Source organism: Ursus americanus, chromosome X (assembly GCF_024610735.1).
Source record: "Ursus americanus isolate L20-20 chromosome X, mUrsAme1.1.p, whole genome shotgun sequence".
Classification (NCBI taxonomy): Eukaryota; Metazoa; Chordata; class Mammalia; order Carnivora; family Ursidae; genus Ursus; species Ursus americanus.
In genome coordinates this window covers 55,455,428-55,480,203 of record NC_142164.1, presented here as the reverse complement: position 1 = coordinate 55,480,203, position 24,776 = coordinate 55,455,428, and the positions used below count along the sequence as shown (strand labels likewise).

Genomic DNA, 24,776 nt, shown 5'->3' with positions numbered 1-24,776 from the left:
AAGCTGGGCTAGATCCCAGGACACTGAGATCAGAACCTGAGCCAAAACCACGAATCTGACGCTTAACTGACTGCACAACCTAGGCATGCCTGTTTCACGTTTTAAAAAGCATTCTCCTTCCCATTTGTTTTTTTCTTTTCATGGGTCTCACAAGAAACTCCTGATGTAGGTAGGGAAGATATTATTTTTCTCTCAAGGTTCTTTTCTGTCTAGTCTTTGCCTTGACTCAGATGCCACCTGCTGCATGAAGCTGTTTCTTTTCCTTGCAGTTAAACAAACTCCTTAGCACATTTTCTGTATAGTACTTGTCTCAAGCAAATTAATGATGCTGTTCATGTGCTTTTGATCCTTCTTAATAGATTCACAATTCCTTTTGGACAGAAGTTGTGTCAGGTTTATTTATTTATTTATTTATTTATTTAATTTATTTATTGTTGCCTTTTAAATTTTATCTGAGTGAGGTAAAATTTATGTAACAAAATTAACTATTTTAAAGTCTGCAATTAAGAGGTATTTAATATATTCGCTATGTTGTACAACCATCACTTTTATCTAGTTCCAAAACATTTTCATCACTCCAAGGGGAGCCCTGTACCCATTAAACAGTCACTCTTCGCTGTCTCGCCTCAGCTCCTGGCAACCACTAATCTTTCTGTGTCTATGGATTTACCTCTACTGAATTTTTCAACTAAATGGAATCAGACAATATGCAACCTTATGTGTCTGGCTTCATTCACCTAGCATAATGTTTTCAGTGTTCATCCACATTGTATCAGTATTTCATTCAGATTTATATTTGAGTTTTTGTATTTTACTAAATAGATATGCAATACATATTAATTATTTAATTAATGGTGGACTATTTTATCCCAAACTCCCACACCTGACAGCATATGCTAATATAAGGCAGTCTGTATGAATAGATAATGCCTGAACCTGATTAAGTTCTGTTATTTCATTCTTAGCTACTCGGATTATCTAAGCCTTAAACATTAAACACCGCAGGATTTTCTCTATGTATCCATTCTGAGACATGGTACAATCATTTCGTCTTCTTCGACAAGATCCTACTGTGACATCGTCTGCTATTGAAGTTCGTGTGTGGATAGAAGGTAAGATGTTTTGAAACTTCTTAGCTCTGCACATCACATTTCATCTTTTACAGGCTCAGCTGGCCAGATTTCACAGAATATTAGTACATAAAACATGTATTATTTTGCAGTCTTTTATGGAAGATGCTTCAATATTAAAGATTTGAACCTGAAGTCTGTAACTTTAAGGTCATAACATTGTGTTTTAATAAACACATTCCAAGAATAATTCCTTGTCTTGATTAATGTATTTTTGTTTGAATATTAGAATTAATATAGTATTTTAAATTAACATATTAATGTGTGACTTTGTTCTTAATAGAAGTAATATGTGAATACTGGAAGCAACAAAATATTCTAAAATAATGACATTAGATAAACAGTAAACACACTAACAAATATGATTTACATTCTTCTATTGGAAGGAGCTATTGCTGACTGAAGGGAATGGATTGTGTAAAGGAATAGATGCAATGAAAGGAGGAGTTAAATGCAATTAAGTTAAATAATTTTATTATTAGTTATAATTTATTACATTTAATTATAGTTTACTTTTAGAGTAAATGCTTTTCCTGCCTCCATCACTTAGTGTTTACATGAATAGGTACTAAAAAATAATATGTTTAATGATTTAAGAGGGAGGAAAAATCCAAAGTCGTCTTTATTATCAGCTTTATTAGCATCATACCAAGGAACACTTTAGGAAAGATTGGCAGTGCTTACCATTTTTAATTATATGTGCTCTTCTTAAGATGATTAATTACTATGAAGTTTTGCTCTGTTGCAATGTTTTCTTTATATAAAGCTGGTTTAGTATGTTCTGTTGTGTTAAGTATAGTGGATTAGGTACTACATAGATGAAAATAACGTATTATCATTACAGAATTATAGTATCTTTTTGAAATTTTAATTACTCATCCATAAAATTCAGTTCAGTAAGATTTCCCTCCCAATAAATTGAGTACATGCAGTTGTCTATTACAATATATGAGTTTATTACAAATATAATTTCAATTATGCCAATAAAATTATTTTAATGCGGAGGAATCTCAAATGAAGAATAAACTTCAAGTTTTCTTGGTTCACACTTTAATCGCAACTGTTAAATTTTTAACATCAGAAAACTTAAACATTTTAGCATCACCCTACTCACTAGTTTAGGGAATAAAATACTGATTGCTGCTGCAAGAAGAAATGTCTTCCTCCCCCTGTGCTTCCGTAATATTTCCTTTGCATTTCAAAGCACTTTGTGCCTATCACTGTATTTGTGTGTGGGGGGGTTATCTTTTTCCTATCAAATTGAAAATAGTTTGAAGGCAAAATGTAATATTTTACTTACTTTGTATCTCTGACAACACTCAGTACAATACCTTGCAAAGACTAGGTGTTTAGCAAATATTTTTGTCATTATTGACAAAATAATGACTTTAATATTTCACTTCTCAATTTTTCCTATAAAATTGGCCTAATGCCCAGAAACTTTCAGGTTGCCACTCTTAGTTAACTTTTGTTTGGTGATAGTGGCATATTCTTATAACAGTAATTGTAAAAGAAAGTAATTTCAAATAAACAAGCTGTGAATTATAGGCACCAGACTTCAGTGCCTTATTGGTATCCTAGCTTGGATTTTGTCTTTGATTAGTGGTAAGTTACAACATTATTAAAAAGTTAAATAGTTTCTGTTACATGAACAGAAAACCAAAGATGGTTATAACAATTTGACTTACCGGAGACCTTTTTTCACAGTTAATTTAGAGGGAAAAACCTAGAGCAGGCTAGCACTATTAAAACTGAAAATGCAAAAACAAAGCAAAACACAAAAAACAGAATGCCAGAGGGTTTTTCAGGGAGCTATTATTATAGCATATCCATGATATTATCATGCGTAAGCACGTTACTTTAAGAGTATTAGTCATATTGCACTATCTATTGAGGTCTGGGTGCAGTTTGAGACTCAAGATATACTTTAGAGGAATAAACTGCTACTGAGACTGCCAGTGTTTAGAAAAATCATTATTTAGTCTTTCATTTTTATTTGTGTGTGTTTGTTTGTATGAGCCGCGTAGATGGATTGTGGCCCCAAGTTGCATTTCTAGCCCAGTTCAGGTGTTGGGCTTTCCAGAAAACTCTCAGGTTGTCCTCAGAGTTAACAAAGGTTTCCACAGAAACTCCATTTGGTGTGGATTTAGTTGCAGAATCACTTAGCAAAATACACTCTAGCTCCATCCACATTGTTGCAAATGGCAGGATTTCATTCTTTTGGATGGCTGAGTTATATTCCATGTGATTGACATATGTATATGTATGAATGGATAAAGATGTAAGATATATATATATATATATATATATACACACACACACATATGTATATATATATTTTAAAAATTTTTATTAATTGAAGTATAAGCTCATATAACATATTAGTATGTATGTATGTATTTAAATTCCAATTTAGTTCACATAGAGTATTACATTAGTTTCAGGTGTACAATATAGTGATTCAACAATTCCAAACATCACCCAGTGCTCATCATGACAATTGCCCTCCTTAATTCCCATCACCTATTTAACCCATCCCCCCACCCACCTCCCCTTTGGTAACTATCAGTTTGTTCTCTGTAGTTAAGAGTCTGTTTCTTTTTTTTTTTTAAAGATTTTATTTATTTATTCGACGTAGATAGAGACAGTCAGCGAGAGAGGGAACACAAGCAGGGGGAGTGGGAGAGGAAGAAGCAGGCTCATAGCGGAGGAGCCTGATGTGGGGCTCGATCCCGTAACGCTGGGATCACGCCCTGAGCCGAAGGCAGACGCTTAACCGCCGCTGTGCCACCCAGGTGCCCCAAGAGTCTGTTTCTTGGTTTGCCTCTCTCTCTTTTTCTTTTTTCCTTTACTCATTTGTTTTGTTTCTTAAAATCCACATATGAGTGAAATCATGGTATTTGTCTTTGACTGACTTATTTTACTTAGCATTATGTTCTCTAGCTCCATCCATGTCGTTGCAAATGGCAAGATTTCATTCTTTTTTATGGTTGAATAATATAATATGCATATCAGTATGTTTATATCACTTTTTCTTCATCCCTTCATCAGTCGATTGACATTTGGGCTATTTCCATAATTTGGCTCTTGTTGATAATGCTGCTATAAACATCAGGGTGCATGCATCCCTTTGAATTAGTGTTTCTATATTTTTTGAGTAACTACCCAGTAGTGCAATTACTGCATCTCAGGGTAGTTCTATTTTTAATGTTTGAGGACCCTCCATACTGTTTCCCACTGGTGACTGCACCAGTTTGCATTCCCACCAACAGTGTAAGAAGGGTCTTTTTTCTCTGCATCCTTGCCAACAGTTGCTATTTCTTGTGTTGTTGATTTTAGACATTCTGACTGGTGTGAGGTGATACCTTGTAGTTTTGATTTGTATTTCCCTCATGATGAGTGATGCTGAGCATCTTTTCATGTTTCTGTTAACATTTTTTTTTGTTATATTTCTTGAGGCAAAAGAAATAAAAGCAAAAATAAACTATTGGGACTACATAAAAGTCTGCGTATAGTGAAGGAAACAATCAACAAAACAAAAAGGCAACCTACTGAATGGGAGAAGATATTTGTAAATAACATATCCAATAAAATGTTAGTATCCAAAATATATGATTTCTTTTTAAGTAAAGGAATTTTCCTGAATTTTAGTACAAAATAGAAAGTGTGATTTAAACTTAACAGTTGCAACATCTTGAATCTATGGAAAGAATGTAAACTGAATTTGGAGCCCTGACTTCTAGGCTTGATTTTACTGCTAAACTCCATGTTTTTTTTGTTTTTTTTTTTTAAGATATTTTATTCACCATAGAGTACATCCTTAGTTTTTGATGTAGTGTTCCATGAGTTTTTGATGTAGTGTTCCATGATTCATTGTTTGCGTATAACACCCAGTGCTCCATGCAATATGTGCCCTCCTTAATACCCATCACCGGGCTAGCCCATCCCCCCACCCCCTCCCCTCTAAAACCCTCAGTTTGTGACCATAGACAAGGCACTTGGCCGTTAGGATTTCTAAAGTTTTCTTATTTTTTTAAATTGGTTTTCTTTCTCTTTCAGTATGTTTCTTTCCTTCTTTCTGTCTTTTCTTCCCTTCTTTCTTTTATCCTTTCTTTCTTCTTTCATTCTTTCTTTTCTTCTCAAATTGGCAATACAGTTATATATGTCTCAGAGGTTTGTTGCAGTGAAAAGTGAAAACCAGGGGCACCTGGGTGGCTCACTTGGTAAAGCGTCTGCCTTCAGCTCAGGTCATGATCCCAGAGTCTTGGGATTGAGCCCCATATCTTCGGGCTCCCTGCTCAGAGGGGAGCCTACCTCTCCTCCCTCTGCCTGCTGCTCCCCCTGCTTGTACTCTCTCTTTCTCTCTCTCTCTTTCTCAAATAAATAAATAAAATCTTTAAAAAATCAGTAATAACAAATATTTGGGGAGGGTTAAAGTACAAAATAAATGTGAAATGTATTTTATCATTGTTCTTATTTTTATCCAACTATCAATTCAACTATTGTTATTATTATGCTAGTATCTACACTGTCAGAAGCACCAACATATTGTTACTGTTTATCGAATTCCTTGGATCTTACAGGTTTAGAGGATTGTTAGCTCTATCTATATATGGATTTTAATAACATAAAACCAGGTATACCTCAAATTAGAAAGTATTAATTAATGGATAATTTTCATTAAGAAAATATTTGTCTGGAAAAGATTAAGTTGGAGAAGCTTGCAAAATTAATAAATTAGGAAAGATCATAATAATGGGCAGCTAAGTCCTCTTCCTTCAGTACTGATGTACATTGATACTGTCAAAATCATAAGCTATGCAAGATATATTTGACAAGGGAAATCATTCCACTACAGTGACTCTGACAATATTGAATTTATCATTCGGGAAGAGACTTGTGAATGAGCAGAAGGGCTTCATATTAAAAATAAGTAAGAATGGTAGGCATCAAAACACCAGGAAAGAGACCAAGTAACTTATAGCCTATTCTCCGAAATAATAAAAAATACCTATATACATTTTGGAAGAGGTTGGGTACAAATCACCAGTTATGAAATATGATGCCTTAGCAAGAGAGAAAGTTTTTATTTGTGGGTAAGACTCTTTCAAATGCTTCTTAAATTACATTTCACAGATGAGTGGCTGTGCTGTCTTTATCTCGTGTCTAAGGCTAGTATTGAGTAGCAAGATAGCTACAGACACTTCTGGAAAAAAGGAAAGATGCCACCCTTCCTGGTCTTTATCCTTATTCAAGTTCTGGGGATTGAGATTTGGGCCTGATAATACCAGGTGGTGATGACTACAACTGCTGTTTATAGACTACCTGTACCTGATTTACAATAGTGAGTTATTTACATTTAGATTGTAAGTTGGGCCCCTGGGGAGCTGCTTTAGCTTTCAGAGTTCCAGATGCTATTAATGAGTATACTGATGTAATTGTTTTGCTTAGCAGTCTGTTATAGATGCCAGCAACCTATAGAATTGCATAGATGACTTCTTAAATATTTAAGTGTCACAAGTCCTAATCCCTTTGAAAATTTGCTGTAAACTACAGACTTTCTCATTCAAAATATATTTATGTGCTTTATTTTGTATATCATGACAATCAGACGGTTTGTACACCGGTATTCCAGACCAAGGAACTTCTTTACTAGGTAATGAATCATTAATGTACGATGAGCAGATCTTTCTCCCCTTTTGTCTTCAATATTTTCCCACACTTTTAAGCATATTGCTCAGATTTAAAACACCTAAGCAGTTTCTCCTAAGTGGGAAGTTATAGTTGTATAATATGCATAAAGCAAAAAAAAAAAAAGGCATGGAGGCATAAAGACTAGGAACACATTCTTGCCACAAAAAGGTAATTTCTCCTATTGGTTGTCAGAGTTACCCAGTGGTTAAGCACCACCTATATAGATATATATCTGCAATATTTTGACAGTATCTACCACAGTTTGAAATAATTTGTTTTTATTTATTTATTTATTTATTTATTTATTTATTTTTAAATCCTTTGAGACTTTATTGAACTGCTACAGTACATCATTAGTTTTTCATGTAGTGCTCCATGATTTATTGTTTGCGTATAACACCCAGTATTCCATGCAATACACGCCCTCCTTAATACCCTTCACCGGGCTAGCCCATCCCTCCACCCCCCTCCCCTCTGAAACCCTCAGTTTGTTTCCCAGAGTTCATAGTCTCCCGTGGTTCCTTCTCTTAACCTCCCCCTTCATTGTTCCTTTCCTTCTCCTACCAATCTCCCTGCTATTCCTTATGTTCCACAAATGAGTGAAACCATATGATAATTGTCTTTCTCTGCTTGACTTATTTCACTTAGCATAATCTCCTCCAGTTCCATCCATGTTGCTGCAAATGTTGGGTAATCATTCTTTCTGATGGCTGAGTAATATTCGATTGTATATAGGGACCACATCTTCTTTATCCATTTGTCTGTTGAAGGGCATCTTGGCTCCTTCCACAGTTTGGCTACTGCAGACAATGCTGCTATGAACATTGGGGTGCGTATGGCCCTTATCTTCACTACATCCATATCTTTGGGGTAAATACCCAGTAGTGCAATTGCTCTGTCATAGGGTGGCTCTATTTTTATCTTTTTAAGGGACCTCCACGCTGTTTTCCAGAGTGGCTGTACCAACTTGCATTCCCACCAACAATGAAGGAGGGATCCCCTTTCTCCACATCCTCTCCAACATTTGTTGTTCCTTGCCTTGTCAATTTTTGCCATTCTAACTGGCGTAAGGTGGAATCTCAATGTGGTTTCGATTTGAATTTCCCTGATGGCTAACGATGTTGAACATTTTTTCATGTATCTGTTAGCCATTCGTATGTCTTCATTGGAAAAGTGTCTGTTCATATCATCAGCCCATTTTTTTATTTGATTACTGGTTTCTTGGGTATTGAGATTGAGAAGTTCTTTATAGATCTTAGATACCAGCCTTTCATCTGTAGTGTCATTTGTCAATTTCTTCTCCCATTCTGTGGGTTGACTCTTTGTTTTGTTGACTGTTTCCTTTGCTGTGCAGAAGCTTCTTACCTTGATGAAGTCCCAAAAGTTCATTTTTGCTTTTGTTTCCCTTGCCTTTGGAGATGTGTCATGAAAGAAGTTGCTGTGGCCGATGTCTAAGAGGTTACAGCCTATGTTCTCTTCTGTGATTTTGACGGATTCCTGTCTCACATCGAGGTCTTTCATCCATTTGGAGTTTATCTTTGTGTATGGTGTGAGAGAGTGGTCAAGTTTCATTCTTCTGTATATAGCTGTCCAATTTTCCCAGCACCATTTATTGAAGAGACTGTCTTTTTTCCACTGGATATTTTTTCCTGCTTTGTCAAAGATTAGTTGACCAAAAAGTCGAGGGTCCATTTCTGGAGACTATATTCTGTTTCACTGGCCTAAGTGTCTGTTTTTGTGCCAGTACCATGCTGTCTTTGTGATCACAGCTTTGTAGTATAGCTTAAAATCAGGCAACATGATGCCCCAAGCTTTGTTCTTCTTTTTCGACATTTCCTTGGCGATTCTGGGTCTCTTCTGCTTCCACGCATATTATAGGATTGTTTGTTCCAGCACTTTGAAAAATGTCATTGGTATTTTGATCAGGATGGCGTTGAAAGTGTGGATTGCTCTGGGTAGCATAGACATTTTAACTATGTTTATTCTTCTGATCCATGAACATGGAATGTGTTTCCATCTTTTTCTGTCTTCTTCAATGTCTTTCATCAGTGTTCCGTAGTATCTGGAGTATAGTTCCTTTACCTCTCTGGTTAAGTTTATTCCAAGATATATAATGGTTTTTGGTGCTATTGTAAATGGAATCGATTCCCTAATTTCTCTTTCTTCAGTCTCATTTTCGTGTATAGAAATGCCACTGATTTCTGTGCATTGATTTTGTATCCTGCCATGTTACCTAATTGTTATATCAGTTGTTGTATGAGTTCTAGTAATTTGGGGATGGAGTCTTTTGGGTTTTCCATATAAAGTATCATGTTATCTGTGAAAAGAGAGAGTTTGACTTCTTCTTTGCCAATTTGAATACCTTTTTTTTTCTTTTTGTTGTTTGATTGCTGTTCCTAGGACTTCTAGTACTATGTTGAACAATAATGGCGAGAGTGGGCATCCTTGTCGTGTTCCTGATCTTAAGGGAAAGCTTTTCCTCATTGAGAATGATATTCGCTGTAGGCTTTTCATAGATGGTTTTTATGAAATTGAGGAATGTACCCTCTATCCCTACACTCTGAAAGGTTTTAATCAGGAAAGGATGCTGTTTTTTGTCAAATGATTTTTCTGTATCAATTGAAAGGACTATATGGTTCTTGTCTTTTCTCTTATTAATGTGATCTATCACACTGATTGATTTGCGAATGTTGAACCACCCTTGCATCCCAGGGATGAATCCCACTTGGTTGTGATGGATAATCCTTTTAATGTACTGTTGGATACTATTAGCTAGGATCTTGTTGAGGATTTTGACATCCATATTCATCAGGGATATCGGTCTGTAATTCTCCTTTTTGATGGGGTCTTTGCCTGGTTTTGGGATCAAGGAAATGCTGGCATCATAGAATGAGTTTGGAAGTTTTTCTTCTCTTTCTATTTTTTGAAACAGCTTCAAAAGAATAGGTATTATTTCTTCCTTGAATGTTTAGTAGAATTCCCCAGGGAATCCATCAGGCCCTGGACTCTTGTCTTTTGAAAGATTTTTGATCACTGCTTCAATCTCTTTACTGGTTATCAGTCTATTTAGGTTGTCAATTTCTTGCTGTTTCAGTGTTGGTAGTTTATAGGCTTCCAGGAAGGCATCCATTTCTTCCAGGTTGTTTAATTTATTGGCATAAAGCTGTTGATAAAAGTTGCTAATGATCTTTCCTATTTCATTGGTGTTGGTTGTGATCTCTCCCCTTTCATTCATAATTTTATTAATTTGGGTCCTTTCTCTATTCTTTTGAATAAGTCTGGCCAGTGACTTTTCAATCTTATTAATTCTTTCAAAGAACCAGCTTCTAGTTTTGTTGATCTGCTCTACTGTAGTTCTGGTTTCTAAATCATTGATCTCTGCTCTAATATTAATCAGTTGTCTTTTTGTGCTTGGCTTAGGTCTATTCTTTTGTTCCATCTCCCGCTGTTTTAGGTGTGAGTATAAGGACTGCATTTTAGATTTTTCTATTCTTTAGGGTGAGGCTTGGACAGCTATGTATTTCCCCCTTAGGACCACCTTTGCAGTGTCCCATAGGTTTTGGACCAATGTGTTTTCATTCTCATTGGTTTCCATAAATTGCTTAAGTTCTTTAATTTCCTGGTTTACCCAAACATTCTTAAGCAGAATGGTCCTTAGTTTGCAAGTGTTTGCGTTTCTTCCAAATTTTTTCTTGTGATTGAGTTCCATATTCAAAGCACTGTGGTCTGAGAATATGCAGGGGATAATCTCAGTCTTTTGGTATTGGTTGAGACGTGTTTTGTGACCCAGTATATGGTGTATTCTGGAGGAATTTCCAAATTCGTTTGAAAAAAATGAGTATTCTGTTGTTTTAGGGTGGAATGCTCTGTATATATCTATGAGGTCCATCTGGTCCAGTGTGTCATTCAAGGCTCTTGTTTCTTTGTTGATTTTCTCCTTAAGTGATCTGTCTTTTGCTGAGGGTGGAGTGTTCACGTCCCCAACCATTAACCTATTATTATTGATATGTGTATTTATTTTGGTTAACAGTTGGCTTATGTAGTTGGCGGCTCCCCTGTTGGGGGCATTTATAATTGTTAGATCCTCTTGTTAGATACATCCTTTAAGAATAATGTAGTGTTCTTCTGTATCTCTAACTACAGTCTTTAGCTTAAAATCTATTTTGTCTCATATGAGAATTGCTACCCCAGCTTTCTTTTGAGGTCCATTAGCATGAAAAATGGTTCTCCATCCTTTCACTCTCAGTCTGGATGTATCTTTAGGTTCAACATGAGTCTCTTGTAGACAGCAAATGGATGGGTCATGTCTTTTGATCCAATCTGCAAACCTGTGGTGTTTTATGGGAGCATTTAGGCCATTCACATTGAGAGTGATTATTGAGAGATATGATTTTAATATTGTCATGTTGCCTGTGAAGTCTTTGTTTGTATAGATTGTAAATTTCTGTTCTCTATCACTCTTGGGGTCTTTTTACTTTTATAGAACCCCCCATTCATATTTTTTGTAGGGCTGGCTTGGTGTCACATATTCTTTCAGTTTCTGCTGGTCTTGGAATGTCCTTGTCTCTCCATCCATTCTGAATCACAGCCTTGCTGGATATAGTATCCTTGGCTGCATGTTCTTCTCACTTAGAGCTCTGAATATGTCTTGCCAGCTTTTTATGGTTTGCCAGGTCTCTGTAGACGGGTCTGATGTTATTCTGATGTTCCTCCCTCTGTACGTGAGGATTCTCTTCCCCCTTGCTGCTTTCAAGATTGTTTCCTTGAATCTAAGACTTGCAAATTGTACTATTATGTGTCATGGTGTTTGTTCTCATTGATCTTGCAAGGGGTTATCTTTGCCTCTTGGACAGGAATGCTTGTTTCCTTCACCAGATTAGGGAAGTTCTCAGCTACAATTTGTTCAAATATCTCTTCTAGACCTCTCTCGTTCTCACCCCCTCGGGGTGCTATTTGTGACATTGGAACATTTCATTGTGTCAGTAATCTCCCGTAGCTTTTTTTTTCTTAAAATTAGAGTCTTTTTTCCCATGTTACCTCTTTTTCCTTCTTTTCTATCATCTCATCCTCTATCTGACTAATTCATTCTTCTGCCTCGTTTACCAGGTAGTCATAGCACCCAGGTTAGTTTGCATTTGATTCATAGCATTCTTAATTTCTGCCAGATTCATTCTCATTTCAGCCCTTAGATTCTATATTTTCATTAATATTTTTCTCAAGCCCATACATTGTCTTGATAATTGTTTCTATGAAATCCATTTCTGATATCTTGGTTATATCCATATCCATAAGTTCTGTGGCACAGGCCACATACTCTGTTTCTTTCCTTTGTTGGGGGTTCCTCCTCTTTGTCATTCTGATGAGGTGTGGTTGCGGACATGTACAGAGTCCAAATTATTGACCAGGACCCAAACAAGATGCACCTGTTTTATAGGGACCTTAGGGATGTGGACTTCTTGTTCTTCCTGTCTGTCTTCTGGCTTTCCCTGGTGGCTTTGTGTGTTTCTTCTGAGAGTCAGAGCAGCAGTGACCATATCTAAACCTCTGTCTCAGAAAAGAGAGATCGCAGTCTGCTCTTCACTGAGCTTTCCAGGCCACATTCACTCCATTTCTGTCAGTGCTGCTAAAAACCCACAGTGTCTTGGGTTTTTGGCCCCACAGACACTCTCCCAGTCCTCGCTCCCTGGGCAGGGCACATCTCTGCCCTTTGTTCTGCTAAAACTGCCAGCTGCCCCTGGGTCGCATGCGTGATCCCAAGTTTCAGGTTTCAGTCTGGTTTCCCTGCTGGTACAGATTTGTGTGCCTGGCCCGCTCCCCAGCATTGGAAGCTTCTGCCTTCCCAGCATATGAGCACAGAGGCTCCCTCCCCATTCCATTTATCTTCCGATACCTTTCTGCAGACTCTTGGCTCCCCACTTCTTACCTCAAAACCAGGTGCTGGAGATGTTCTGTTTGTAGAGAGCCAGATGTATCTTCTTACATCTCAGGCTGATTTTGTGAATGTTAAGGATGGTCTGGTAAATCCAGCTCGATTCAGGGGACTGGTTGAAATAGGGTCCCCTACTCCTCCGCCATCTTTCCCCGCCCGGTGCCTATATATTTAAAGTGTATTCCTCATAGGCAACATAATGTTGCACATTGTTTTTTTTTGTTCACTCTGACAATCTTTTTCAATTGGTGTATTTAGACCACTGAAATTTAAAGTTATTATTGGTATAGTTTGATTATTATCTACCTTATTTGTTATTGTTTTCTATTCATTACCCTTGTTTTTCAAGTTTTTATTGTCCATTATGTTTCTGCCTTTGTGATTTGATTTGATTTAATTTATTTTTTAATTTTTTAATTTTATTTTTTTTCAAAGATTTTATTTATTTATTTGACACAGAGAGAGAGACAGCCAGAGAGAGAGGGAACACAAGCAGGGGGAGTGGGAGAAGAAGAAGCAGGCTCCCAGCAGAGGAGCCTGATGTGGGGCTCGATCCCAGAACGGCGGGATCATGTCCTGAGCCGAAGGCAGACGCTTAATGACTGCACCACCCAGGCGCCCCTTAATTTATTTTTTTAATGAAACACAAACATTTATTTCTTTTGTTTGTGAAGGTTGGGAATCAGGATGAGGAATTAGAAATCAGGATTGTGGTGCCAGCAGATTTTGTGTTCAGCAAGGGCTTCCTGGTTCCTAGACAGTGCCTTCTCACTGTGTCCTCACATTGTGGAAAAGGTGAGGGAGCTCTCTGCGGTGTCTTTTGTAACGACCCAAAACTCATTCATGAGATCTACCCTCATGACCTAATCACCTCTTAGAAGTTCCCCGCTTTCTAATACCAACATATTGTGGATTAAATTTTCAACATATAAAGCTTGGGGGACACAGATCTTCAGACCATATGATATGGTAAAATGTATACAACATAAAATTTACCATTTTAACCTCTTCTAAGTATGTGGTTAGTTCAGCCGCATTAAGCACATTCACATTGTTGTGCTATCATCCTCACTGTCCATCTCCAGAATTCTTTTCCTCTTGTAAAACTGAAACTCTGTACCCATTAAAAAATAACTCCCCCAGTCCCTGACAGCCACTACTGTGCCTCTTGTCTCTATGAATTTTATTATTTTTGGTACTTCATTTAAGTGGAATCACACAGTTGTCTTTCTGTGCCTTTATTTGGTATGGTGTTCTCAAGGCCCATCCATGTTGTAGCATGTATCAGAATTTTCCTCCTTTTTAAGGCTGAATAGTATGTAATTTTATGAATACACCACATTTTGTTTATCCATTCAGTATTCCGTGGATACTTGTGTGTTGCTTCCACCTTTTGTCTGCTTTTGTGATTTTAATTGAGCATTTATATGATTCCATTTTCTCTTTTCTTAGCCTATCAATTATATTTTTAAGCTTTTTTATAGTTGCTTTAAGGTTTGCAATATATTTACAATTAATCCAAGCCCACTTTCAAATAACGCTATACCACTTCACTGGTAATTGCAAGTATCTTATAATAACAAAATATTCCTAATTCCTCCCTCCTGTCCCTTGTATAATTGCTGTTGTTTGTTTTACTTATACATAAGATATAAATATTGGGTATATATTTGCTGTTATTTTGAGGACATTGTTAATCTGTTAGATCAATTCCAAATAAGTAAAACAAAAGTTTTTATTTTACCTTCTTGTCCTTTTCTAATACTCTTCCTTCCTTTATATGGATCTAAGTTTCTGACCTGTATCATTTTCCTTCTTCCTGAAGAACTTCTCTTAACATTTTTTGCAAGCAGGGCTACTTATAACAGATTCCCTCAATTTTTGTTTGTCTGAAAGTCTATCTCTCCTTCACTTTTGAAGGATAATTTCACAGAACAAAAAATTCTAGGTTGGTGGGAATTTTTTTCTCAAGATTTTAAATAGTTTACCATACTGTCTTCTTATCTACATGTTTTCTGAGGGGAAGTTGGGTATAATTCTTACTTGCTTCTATATAGGTAAACTTATTTCCATCTAGCTTCTTTCAAGATTTTTTCCTTTCCTTATATTTTGTGTGATTTGAATATGATATGCCTAGGTGTAAGGTTTTTTGTTTTTTTATTTTTGGCATTTATCCTAATTGGTCTGAGATTTCTGGATCTGTGGATTGATATCTGACTTTAATTTTTGGAAATTCTCAGTCATTATTGCTTCAAATATTTTATCTATTCCTTTCTCTCTTTCTTCTTCTTCTGGTAATCTCATTATGAAAATATTGAAGTTTATAGTTGTCCCACAGTTCTTGGATATTCTGTTCCATTTTTTCAGTCTTTTATCTCCTTGATTTTCAGTTTTGGAAATTTCTATTGACATATACTCAAACTCAGACATATTTGTCTGAGCTGTGTTTAGCCTACTCATGAGCCCATCAAAGACATTCTTTTTCTGACACATTGTTTTTGATCTCTTACTTTTCTTTTTGATTCTTTGTTAGAATTTCCATTCCAATACTCACATTACCCATCTGTTATTGCATGTTGTCTATTTTTTTAATTAGAATCCTTTTCATATTAAACATAGTTGTTTTAAATTCTTGGTATGATAATTCAAACATTCCTGGCATCATATCTGAGTTTGGTTTTAATGCTCTCTGTCTCCTTGAACATGTTTTTGTTGTTGTTGTTGTAGGAGGTTTTTTGTTTGTTTGTTTTGTTTTGTTTTTGCCTTTTAGTATGCCTTGCAATTTTTTTCTTGAAATCTGGACATAATGTACTGGATAAAGAGAACTCTGGTAAATAAGCCTTTAGTTATGTGATGGTAAGGTTTGGTGGGACTGTAAACATTTTGTATTCCTATGATTGGACCTTAGGAATTGGTAAGTCTGTGACCCTCAGCTGTGACTTTCATAAGCGCCTCTAAGTTTTTTTCCCCACCTTTGGTGGAACAAGATGTCTAGTGGGTGCTGGAATTTTGTATTTTCCTTCCCCCACATGGAGGGTAGAACAGGCTAGAGTATTTTCTTCTACTACGTAGGTTAGATTCTGATATAAGACCAATAGGTAAGGCTCTGGTAAAATAGATTTTCTTGAGGTCAGGCCTTCCGAGAACTGAATGCTCTGGTGCATTTAAAAATGGTTCTTTTTTGCTTCTCCCTGTTGGAAACATAAAGGGATTTTTCTTCAATATTCACTGTAAGACACTGGTAGGGATCCTATTGATAAAACCCACAAAAGTGTGAAGTCTCCATATAACTGGACCCCACCTCGAGAGTTTTTAACTCTCAGAGTTATCCACACTGAATCTCCAGCAATTCATCAATTATAATTTAGATTTTTCTACCCTAGTACTGATTCTTAAGGTTTTTGCTCATAATACAGTTTATGCTCTTAGTAAATTGTGATCTATGTTATCTGCCTGTTGGTCTTTCCAATTTTCAGGTCAGCAGTTTGCCCTGTGACCTTGCTACTATGATGTATCTAAAAAGAGTTGTTGACTTTTCAGTTTGTTCAGATTTTTACTTGTTAGGATGGAGCTATGACTTCCAAGCTCCTTGCTATCCAGACTGGAAATTGGAAGTCCTCTTGGGTTTATGTTTTCACACTTTATTTATTTATTTATTTATTTATTTATTTATTTATTTATTTATAAGTTTATTTTTTTAAACTAAGCTCTACGCCCAATGTGGGGCTTGAACTCATGACCCTGAGATCGGGAGTCATATGCTCTACTGACTAAGGCAGCCAGGCGCCCCTGAATTTTTGTATTTTAGTGAAACGAGAAGATTTAGAGCACTTCAGACATAATTCAGATATAATTTTAAACATTCAAATAGCTTCCATGCCAGATCTGAACAAAATAATGTATAATTTACTTTGAGATCCTGATAGCTTGTGTTCACATTCCTTTTATTCTTGTACTTGAGTGAAGTAATTGTCTATAGTCTGAAATGCAGGTACCAGATGTTTTTTCAAATGTCTGCATGTATTGATATATTGCATTTGCTCTTATTTTGTAATAGGAACAACATCTAGTAATGAAACCTAGGATTTTTTAAAAAATATATTCTAAATTTATCATATGATTTTGGGAAGTTGAGATGTTTTTATGACTGATTTGCCTCTGTTTTATTACAATGAACATACTATTGGTTCATATTTACAACATTGAAAGTGATAAAAATCCATATATGTCTAAATTACAAATGCTATCTCTGAGAATACTAAATCATGATTTTCAGTGAGACATTCAGAAATGTGCATATCTGATATGAATTGCACGCATAAATAATCTGCATTTCAAGCTATAAAGAGAAGAAAACAGCTTCAGTACATGAAAGAATCTCTTTCAGCATAGAGGGCATATATTCCTCCTTAATAAGAGGTAAATGTACACCAAAAATTAGGAGGTAATTCAGTTTGCATTGATTTCACTTAGAATAATTATAGATTTAGTTTATGGGTTTACTTAATGTGTAATTCCCTGACTTAGGCAGGTTGGAGGGAAGGTGTAAGGAGAACCAAGAAGTAGAGAGGAAAAGCTGCTGGCATCATTTGAACTCTTTAGCATTCCCATTACATAGCTCCTTGCAAACCCTTTGAATCTTTTGCTTTTTATTACATCACTACCTGCTTCAAGACTGTTTGACACTAACTGTGAATCTCCCCAGTTTCTTAAACTGTTACCAGTCCTTTGTTGTTTTATCAGCTTCCCTGCCTGGGGAATATGACATGTTCGATGTTAATTACCTGTGTAGAAGATATCTGAATTGCACAGAATTCTTCCGTAGGAAATATAAATATAAAACTCAACTTTTTTTCCTGGTAGTATATTGTGAAAATTAGTATTTCCTAAATATAAAGTGACCTTCAGGTTTGTGTGAGAATGCAGTTGTTACAATTTCCAAGCAGGGCCCCACTAAGTACACTCCAGCTATGTGGTTGATAGCCCCATAGCACCATAGAACACCAGCTTGAATTCAGTGAAAGTGACACTTGTTAAAAAGTATTACTTTTCAAGTTCTTTTCATTATTAAAGTTATGTTTTAGTTTTGAATTGCTACAGTCAGTACCTTCCAGCTGGAGTTCATTTGGAAGCAGTGTTTTCTAAAAATAATGCTGCTTTCAGGATAATTAATTAGTTCTACCAGGATGCACACACCATTAATAAAATTCTAATGTATTTAAAAATACATAAGTAACATTTATTGTGTAGTGAGAAAATATAGAGAAGAAAAAGTAAGAAACTAAGAATCATCTGTAATCTCTATAATTCAGGTAACCACAGGCAATTTTTCCTGTATGTGCTTCCAAAATCTTTTATCTGCATAAACACATGCAACTATATCTTTTTCTTTAACAACATTGGATTATCCATGTTCAGGATTGAGGACTCTGGCAATTATTGCAGTTTATTGATAAAGCATGTGATTTGATTCTACCTGTAACAGAAAAAAGAATTAAGGGATAATGGGGGTGTTCTTTTCTTAATATATTTTTTATTTTTTAAAAGGTTTTATTTGAATTCCAGTTAACACACAGTGTAATATTAGTTTCAGGTATACAATATAGTGATTCAGCACTTTCATACAACACCCAGGGCCTCATCAGACTAAGTGCACTCCTTAATTCCCATCAACTATTTCACCCATCCCACCACCCATCTCCCCTCTGGTAACCATCAGTTTGTGCTCTGTAGTTAAAAGTTTACTTCTTAGTTTGCCTCCCTCTATCTCTTTTTCCCCTTTTGTTCATTTGTTTTGTTTCTTGAATTCAGCATGTGAGTGAAATCATATGGTATTTGTCTTTCCTGGCTGACTTACATTGCTTAGCATAATACTCTTAAGATCCATTCATCTACTTTCAAATGGCAAGATTCCATTCTTTCGTTATGGCTGAGTAATATGCCATTGTATATATACACCACTTCTTCTTTATCCATTCATCAACCCATGGACACTTGGGCTGCTTCCATATCTTGGCTATTGTAGATAATGCTGCTAAAAACATCAGGGTGCATCTATGCTCTTGGATTAGTATCTTTGTATTCTTTGGGTAAATACCTAGTGGTGCAATTGCTGGATGGTAGGGTAGTTCTATTTTTAACTTTTTGAGGAAACTCTGTACTGTTTTCCAGAGTGGCTGCACTAGGTTTGCATTCCCACCGACAGTACAAAAGAGTTCCCCTTTCTGCACACCTTTGCCAACACCTGTTGTTTCTTACGTTGTTGATTTTAGCCATTCTGACAGGTGTGAGGTGATATTGCATTGTAGTTTTTATTTGTATTTCCCTCATGATGAGTGATGTAGAGCATCTTTCATGTGTCTGTTAGCCACTAGAGTGTCTTCTTTGGAAAAATCTATTCACGTCTTCTACCCATTTTTGAATTGGATTATTCCTTTGTGGGGTGTTGAGTTTTTTAAGTTCTTTATATATTTTGGGTACTAACCCTTTCTCAGATAGGTCATTTGCAAATATCTTCTCCCATTCTGTAGGTTGCCTTTTAGTTTTGTTGATTGTTTCCTTTACTGTGCACAAGCTTTTTATTTTGTTGAAGTCCCAATAGTTTATTTTTGCTTTTGTTTCCCTAGAAAGAAGTTGTTACAGCCAATGCCAAGGAAATTACTGCCTGTGTTCTTTTCTAGGATTTTTTTCATGTCTCACGTTTAGGTCTTTCATCCATTTTGAATGTATTTTTGTGTGTGGTATAAGACCATGGTCCAGTTTCATTCTTTTGCATGTTGCTGTTCAGTTTTTCTGACACCATTTACTGAAGAGACATTCTTTTTCCCATTGGATATTCTTCCCTGCTTTGCCAAAGATTAATTGACCATATAGTTGTGGGTTCATTTCTGGTTTTCCTATTATGTTCTGTTGAGCTATATGTCTATTTATGTGCCAGTACCAAACTGTTTTGATTACTACAGCTTTGTAATATAACTTTAAGTCCAGAATTGTGATGCCTCCAGCTTTGCTTTACTTTTTCAAGGTTGCTTTGGCTCTTCAGGGTCTATTGTGGTTCCATACAAATATCAGGATTGCTTGCACTAGTTCTGTGAAAAATGCTATTAGTATTTTGATAGAGATTGCATTAAATGTGTAGATCACTTTAGGTAGTAAAAGCATTTAAAAAATATTTGTTCTTCCAATCCATAAGCATGGAATATTATTCCATTTCTTTGTCTCATTTTCAGTTTCTTTTGTCAGTGTTTTATAATTTTCAGAGTATAGGTCTTTAAACTTTTTGGTTTAGTTTATACCTGGTATCTTATGTTTTTTTAGTACAATTTTAAATGGAATGGACTCCCTAATTTCTCTTTCTGTTGCTTCATTTTTGGTGTGTAGAAATGCAACAGATTTCTGTACATTGATTTTATATCCTGCAACTTGACTGAATTTGTTTTTCAGTTCTAGCAGTTTTTTTTGGTGGAATCCTTCAGGTGTTCTATATATATAGTATCATGATATCTTTAGATAGTGAAAGTTTAAAAACTCCTTGCTGATTTAGATGCCTTTTATTTCGTTGTGTTGTCTGATTGCTATGGCTAGAATTTCCAGTACTATGTTACAGTGGTGAGAGTGGACATCCCTGTCTTTTTCCTTACCATAAAGGGAAAGCCCTTTGTTTTTCCTCATTGCAGATGATATTAGCTGTGGGTTTTCCATAGATAGTCTTTATTATGTTGAGGTATTTTCCCTCTAAACTTACTTTGTTGAGGGTTTTTATCATGAATACATGTTGTAATTTGTCAAATGCTTTTTCTGAGTCTATTGAAATGATCATATGGTTCTTATCCTTTCTTTTATTAATGTGATGTATCACATTATTGATTTGTAAATATTGAAACACCCTTGCATCTCAAGAATAAATCCCACTTGACCATGGTGAATGATTTTTTTAATATATTGTTGGTTTTGGTATGCTAGTATTTATTTTATTTTATTTTATTATTTTATTTTTTTTTAAGATTTTATTTATTTGAGAGGCGCCTGGGTAGCTCAGTCAGTTAAACGGCTGCCTTCAGCTTGGGTCATGATCCCGGGGTCCTGGGATCGAGCCCCACGTCCGGCTCCTTGCTCAGCAAGGAACCTGCTTCTCCCTCTGCCTGATGCTCCCCCTGCTTGTGCTCGTTCTCTCTGTCTCTTTCTGACACAAAAAAAATAAATAAAATATTTTTTAAAATATTTTATTTATTTGAGAGAGAGAGTGAGCAAAAGAGAGAAAGAGAGAGCACAAGTAGCATGAGGTAGAGGGAGAAACAGACTCCCCGCTGAGCAGGGAGCCCAATGGGGGCTTGATCCCAGGACCCCAGGATCATGACCTGAGCCAAAGGCAGATGCTTAATTGAGCCACCCAGGTGTCCTGGTTTGCTAGAATTTTATTGAGAATTTTGTATCTATGTTCATCAGGGATATTGTCCTGTAGTTCTCTTTTTGTGAAGTCTTTATCTGGTTTTGGTATCAAGGTAATGCTGCCCTCTTAGAATGAATTTGGAAGTTTTCCTTCCTTTTCTAGTTTTTTTGGAATAGTTTGAGGAGTAAGTACTAACTCTTCTTGAAATGTTTTGTAGAATTCCCCTGTGAAACTGTCAGGTCCTAGACTTTGTTTGTTGGGAGGTTTTTGGTTACTGATTCCATTTGTTTGCTGATTATCAGTCTGTTCATGTTTTCTATTTCTTCTGTTTCAGTTTTGGTATGTTATATGTTTCTAAGAATTTATCCTTTTCTTTCAAGTTGTCCAATTGGTTGGCATGTAGTTTTTCATAATATTCTCTTAAAAATTGTGTTTCAGTGGTGTTGATTATTTTTCCTCTCTCATTTGTGATTTTAGTTATTTGAGTCCTTTCTCTTTTTGATTAAGTCTGGATAGAGGTTTGTCAAATTAATTAATTTTTCTATGAACCAGCTCCTAGTTTCATTGATCTGTTCTATTGTTTCTTTAGTTCCTATATCATTCATTTCAGCTTTCATCTTTATTATTTCCTCCCTTCTACTGGCTTTAGGCTTCATTTGTTGTTCTCTTTCTAGCTTTTTTTAGGTGGAAGGTTAGCTTGTTTATTTGAGATAATTCTTGCTTCTTGAGGTAGGCCTGTCTTGCTGTATATTTCCCTTTTAGGACTGCTTTTGCTGCATTCCAGAGGTTTTGGACCATTGTGTTTTCATTTTCATTTGTTTCCATGTATGTTTTTATTCTTCTTTTATTTCCTGGTTGACCTGTTCATTGTTGGTAACATGTTATTTAACCTCCATATACTTGTGGTCTTTCCGGATTTTTTTCTTGTGGTTGACTTCTAGTTTCAGAGCATTCTGGTCAGAAAAGGTGCATGGTATGACTTCAGTATTTTTGTATTTGTTGATGACTGTTTTGTAACCTAATATGTAATCTGTTTTGGAGAATGTTCCATGTGCACTTGAAAAGAATGTCTATACTGCTGCTTTAGAAAGGAATGTTAGGAATATATCTATTAAGCCCATCTGTTCCCGTGTGTCATTCAAAGCCATTGTTTCCCTCTTTATTTCCTGTTTCGATGATCTGCCTATTGATGTAAGTGGTATGTTAAAATCCCCTACTATTATTATATTGTTATTAATTAGTTCATTTTTGTTTGCTTTAATTGTTTAATATATTTGGGTGCTCTCATGTTTGCTGCATAAATATTTGCAATTGTTAGATCTTCTGGCTGTTTTGTTCCCTTTGTTATTATATTAGTACTCTTTTTTGTCTCTTGTTAGAGGTTTTTTTTAAGATTTATTTATTTATTTGAGAGAGAGAGAGAGAGAGAGAGCAAGCATGCAGGAGGAGCAGAGGGAAAGGAAGATGGAGAAAAGCAGACTCCTCAATGTGCAGGAAGCCCGATGTGGGGCTGGATCCCAAGACCCTGAGATCATGACTTGAGCCAAAACCAAGAGTCAGCTGCTTAACTGACTGAGCCACCCAGGTGCCTCTAGAGTTTTTATTTTAAAGTCTAGTATTTTCTGTTATAAGTATTGTTACCTCTGCTTTCTTTTTACATCTACTTGCATGAGAAATGTTTGTCCATCTCCTTACTTTCAATCTTCAGGTGACTTCAGATCTATAATGAGTCTCTTGTAGGCAAAATGCAGATTTTTTTCCATCCATTCTAACACCCTATGTCTTATGATTGTTTAGTCCATTTACATTCCAAGTAATTATTGATATGTATTTTATTACTTTATTGTCATTGTTCCTGGAAATTTTCTCTGATCCTTTCTTGTTTTGCCACTTTTGGTATCTTCTTTCCATTCAGAAAGTTCTCTTTAATATTTCTCACAGTGCTGGTTTAGTAGTCATGAACTCCTTTAGTTTTTGTTTGTCTGGGAAACTCTTTTTACCTCTTCTATTTTAAATGATAGCCTTGCTGGATAGAGTATTCTTCACTGCTGATTTTTCCTAGTCAGCACTTTGAATATGTTATGCCACTCCCTTCTGGCTTGCCAACTTTTTCTTGAGAAATCTGCAGCTAGCATTATGTTAAAGTCTTGTAAGTTAAAGTCTTCTTTTGTCTTGCTGCTTTTAAGATTTTTTTTTACCACTATATTTTTCAAATTTAATGACAATTTGTCTTGATATTGGCCTGCTTTTGTTGATTTTGATGGGAGTTCTCTGTGCCTCCTGGAAATGGATATCTGTTTCCTTCCCCAGATTAGGGAAGTTTTTAGCTATTATTTCTTCAAGTAAATTTTCTCCCCCATTTTCTCTCTCTTCTTCATCTGGGACTCCTATAATACTAATGTTGTTATGTTTGATGGAGTCACAAAGTTCCCTAAGCCTCTTCTCATGTTGAATAATTCTTCTTTGTCTCTTTTGTTCAGCATCATTACTTTCCATTGCTTTGTCTTCTAGGTCACTAATTTGTTCTGCTTCCATCCTGCTGTTCCTTGCATGAAATGTGTTTCTAATCTTGTTTATTGCACTGTTCATCTGTGATTGATTCTTTTTTGACTCTTTTATCTCTGTGTTAGGGGCTTTGCTGATGTCTTTTATTCTTTTCTCAAGCCCAATGAATATCCTTATGATTGTTGCTTTAAATTCTCCATCAGCCATGTTACTTATATCTGTTTGCTTAGATCTCTGGCTGTGCCTTATCTTGTTCTTTCATTTGGGATAAATTCCTATGTGTTCACATTTTGTCTAAGTCTCTGCCTTCGTCTGTGTTTTAGAAAGGCCAGTTGTGTCTCCTGCTCCTGAAAGTAATGGCCTTATGAAGAAGAGGTCATGTAGTGCCCAGGGCCTGGTGCTTCAGGGAGTGTCTTTCATGCGTGCTGCCTGCACTCTGATGTTGTGTTTTGGCTGCTGCATTCTTTAGATCAGTTGTCTGCAGAGGCTCTCCTTGCCTGTTGTAGGTAGTGTTTTGTAGCTGGCCTGAATGTGGTGAATTTTAACTAAGTGTACTCTTATCTGCTTGTGAAATGAGCCCTGACACCACATTCACTAGAACTGAGGCCCTGCAGAGCTGTCTGGTCTAGAGATGTAGTGTGGGCAAGGGTTTGTGCTGGCATTTTGGGGTATGGGTCTTCCACACTGGGACTAAGGCAAGCTTGACTGAGAAGGGCAGTCCCATCAGAGTATGGGGGAGTGGGGCTTGGTGTATGCAAGTTAGGCAGCCATTGTTTGCACTTTACTGCTTCTAGTAGGTGGCTCTGTGTTTGTGATGATGGGTGGGGGAGGGAAATGGCACAGGCTAGCTCCTTTGTTTCTGAAAAGGTGTCTCTGCGAATGCTGCTTCTCAGGGAGGCACTCAGAGAAAAGCAAATAATCTCCCCAGTATGTGTCCCAGGTGCTCTTCACATTTCTGTTTCCGTGCTTTCTGCCCCTGGGTTGCTTGCCAGCCTTCTCTCTAGAAGCAGTGCAGTACCTTCTTGTCTCTATCCCAGGCAAGCAAGCTTGCCTTTATAACTCCAGGCTTTAAGCCCTGCTGGTTGGAAGAACTCATGAAAATTCAGCCCCTCTCATATTTCAAGCAAGT

General features: G+C 36.3%; 1 protein-coding gene across 1 annotated transcript in view; it reads left to right on the top strand.

The window, feature by feature from the left end:
* Positions 1-1,033: 1,033 nt before the first annotated feature.
* LOC148106914 (uncharacterized) overlaps positions 1,034-24,776 on the top strand; it is a 244,756-nt gene continuing 221,013 nt past the window's right edge. Inside the window, exon 1 of the mRNA XM_087860072.1 lies at positions 1,034-1,112. Within this exon, the coding sequence (XP_087716198.1) occupies positions 1,034-1,112 (79 nt within the window). The remainder of the gene's footprint in view (positions 1,113-24,776) is intronic.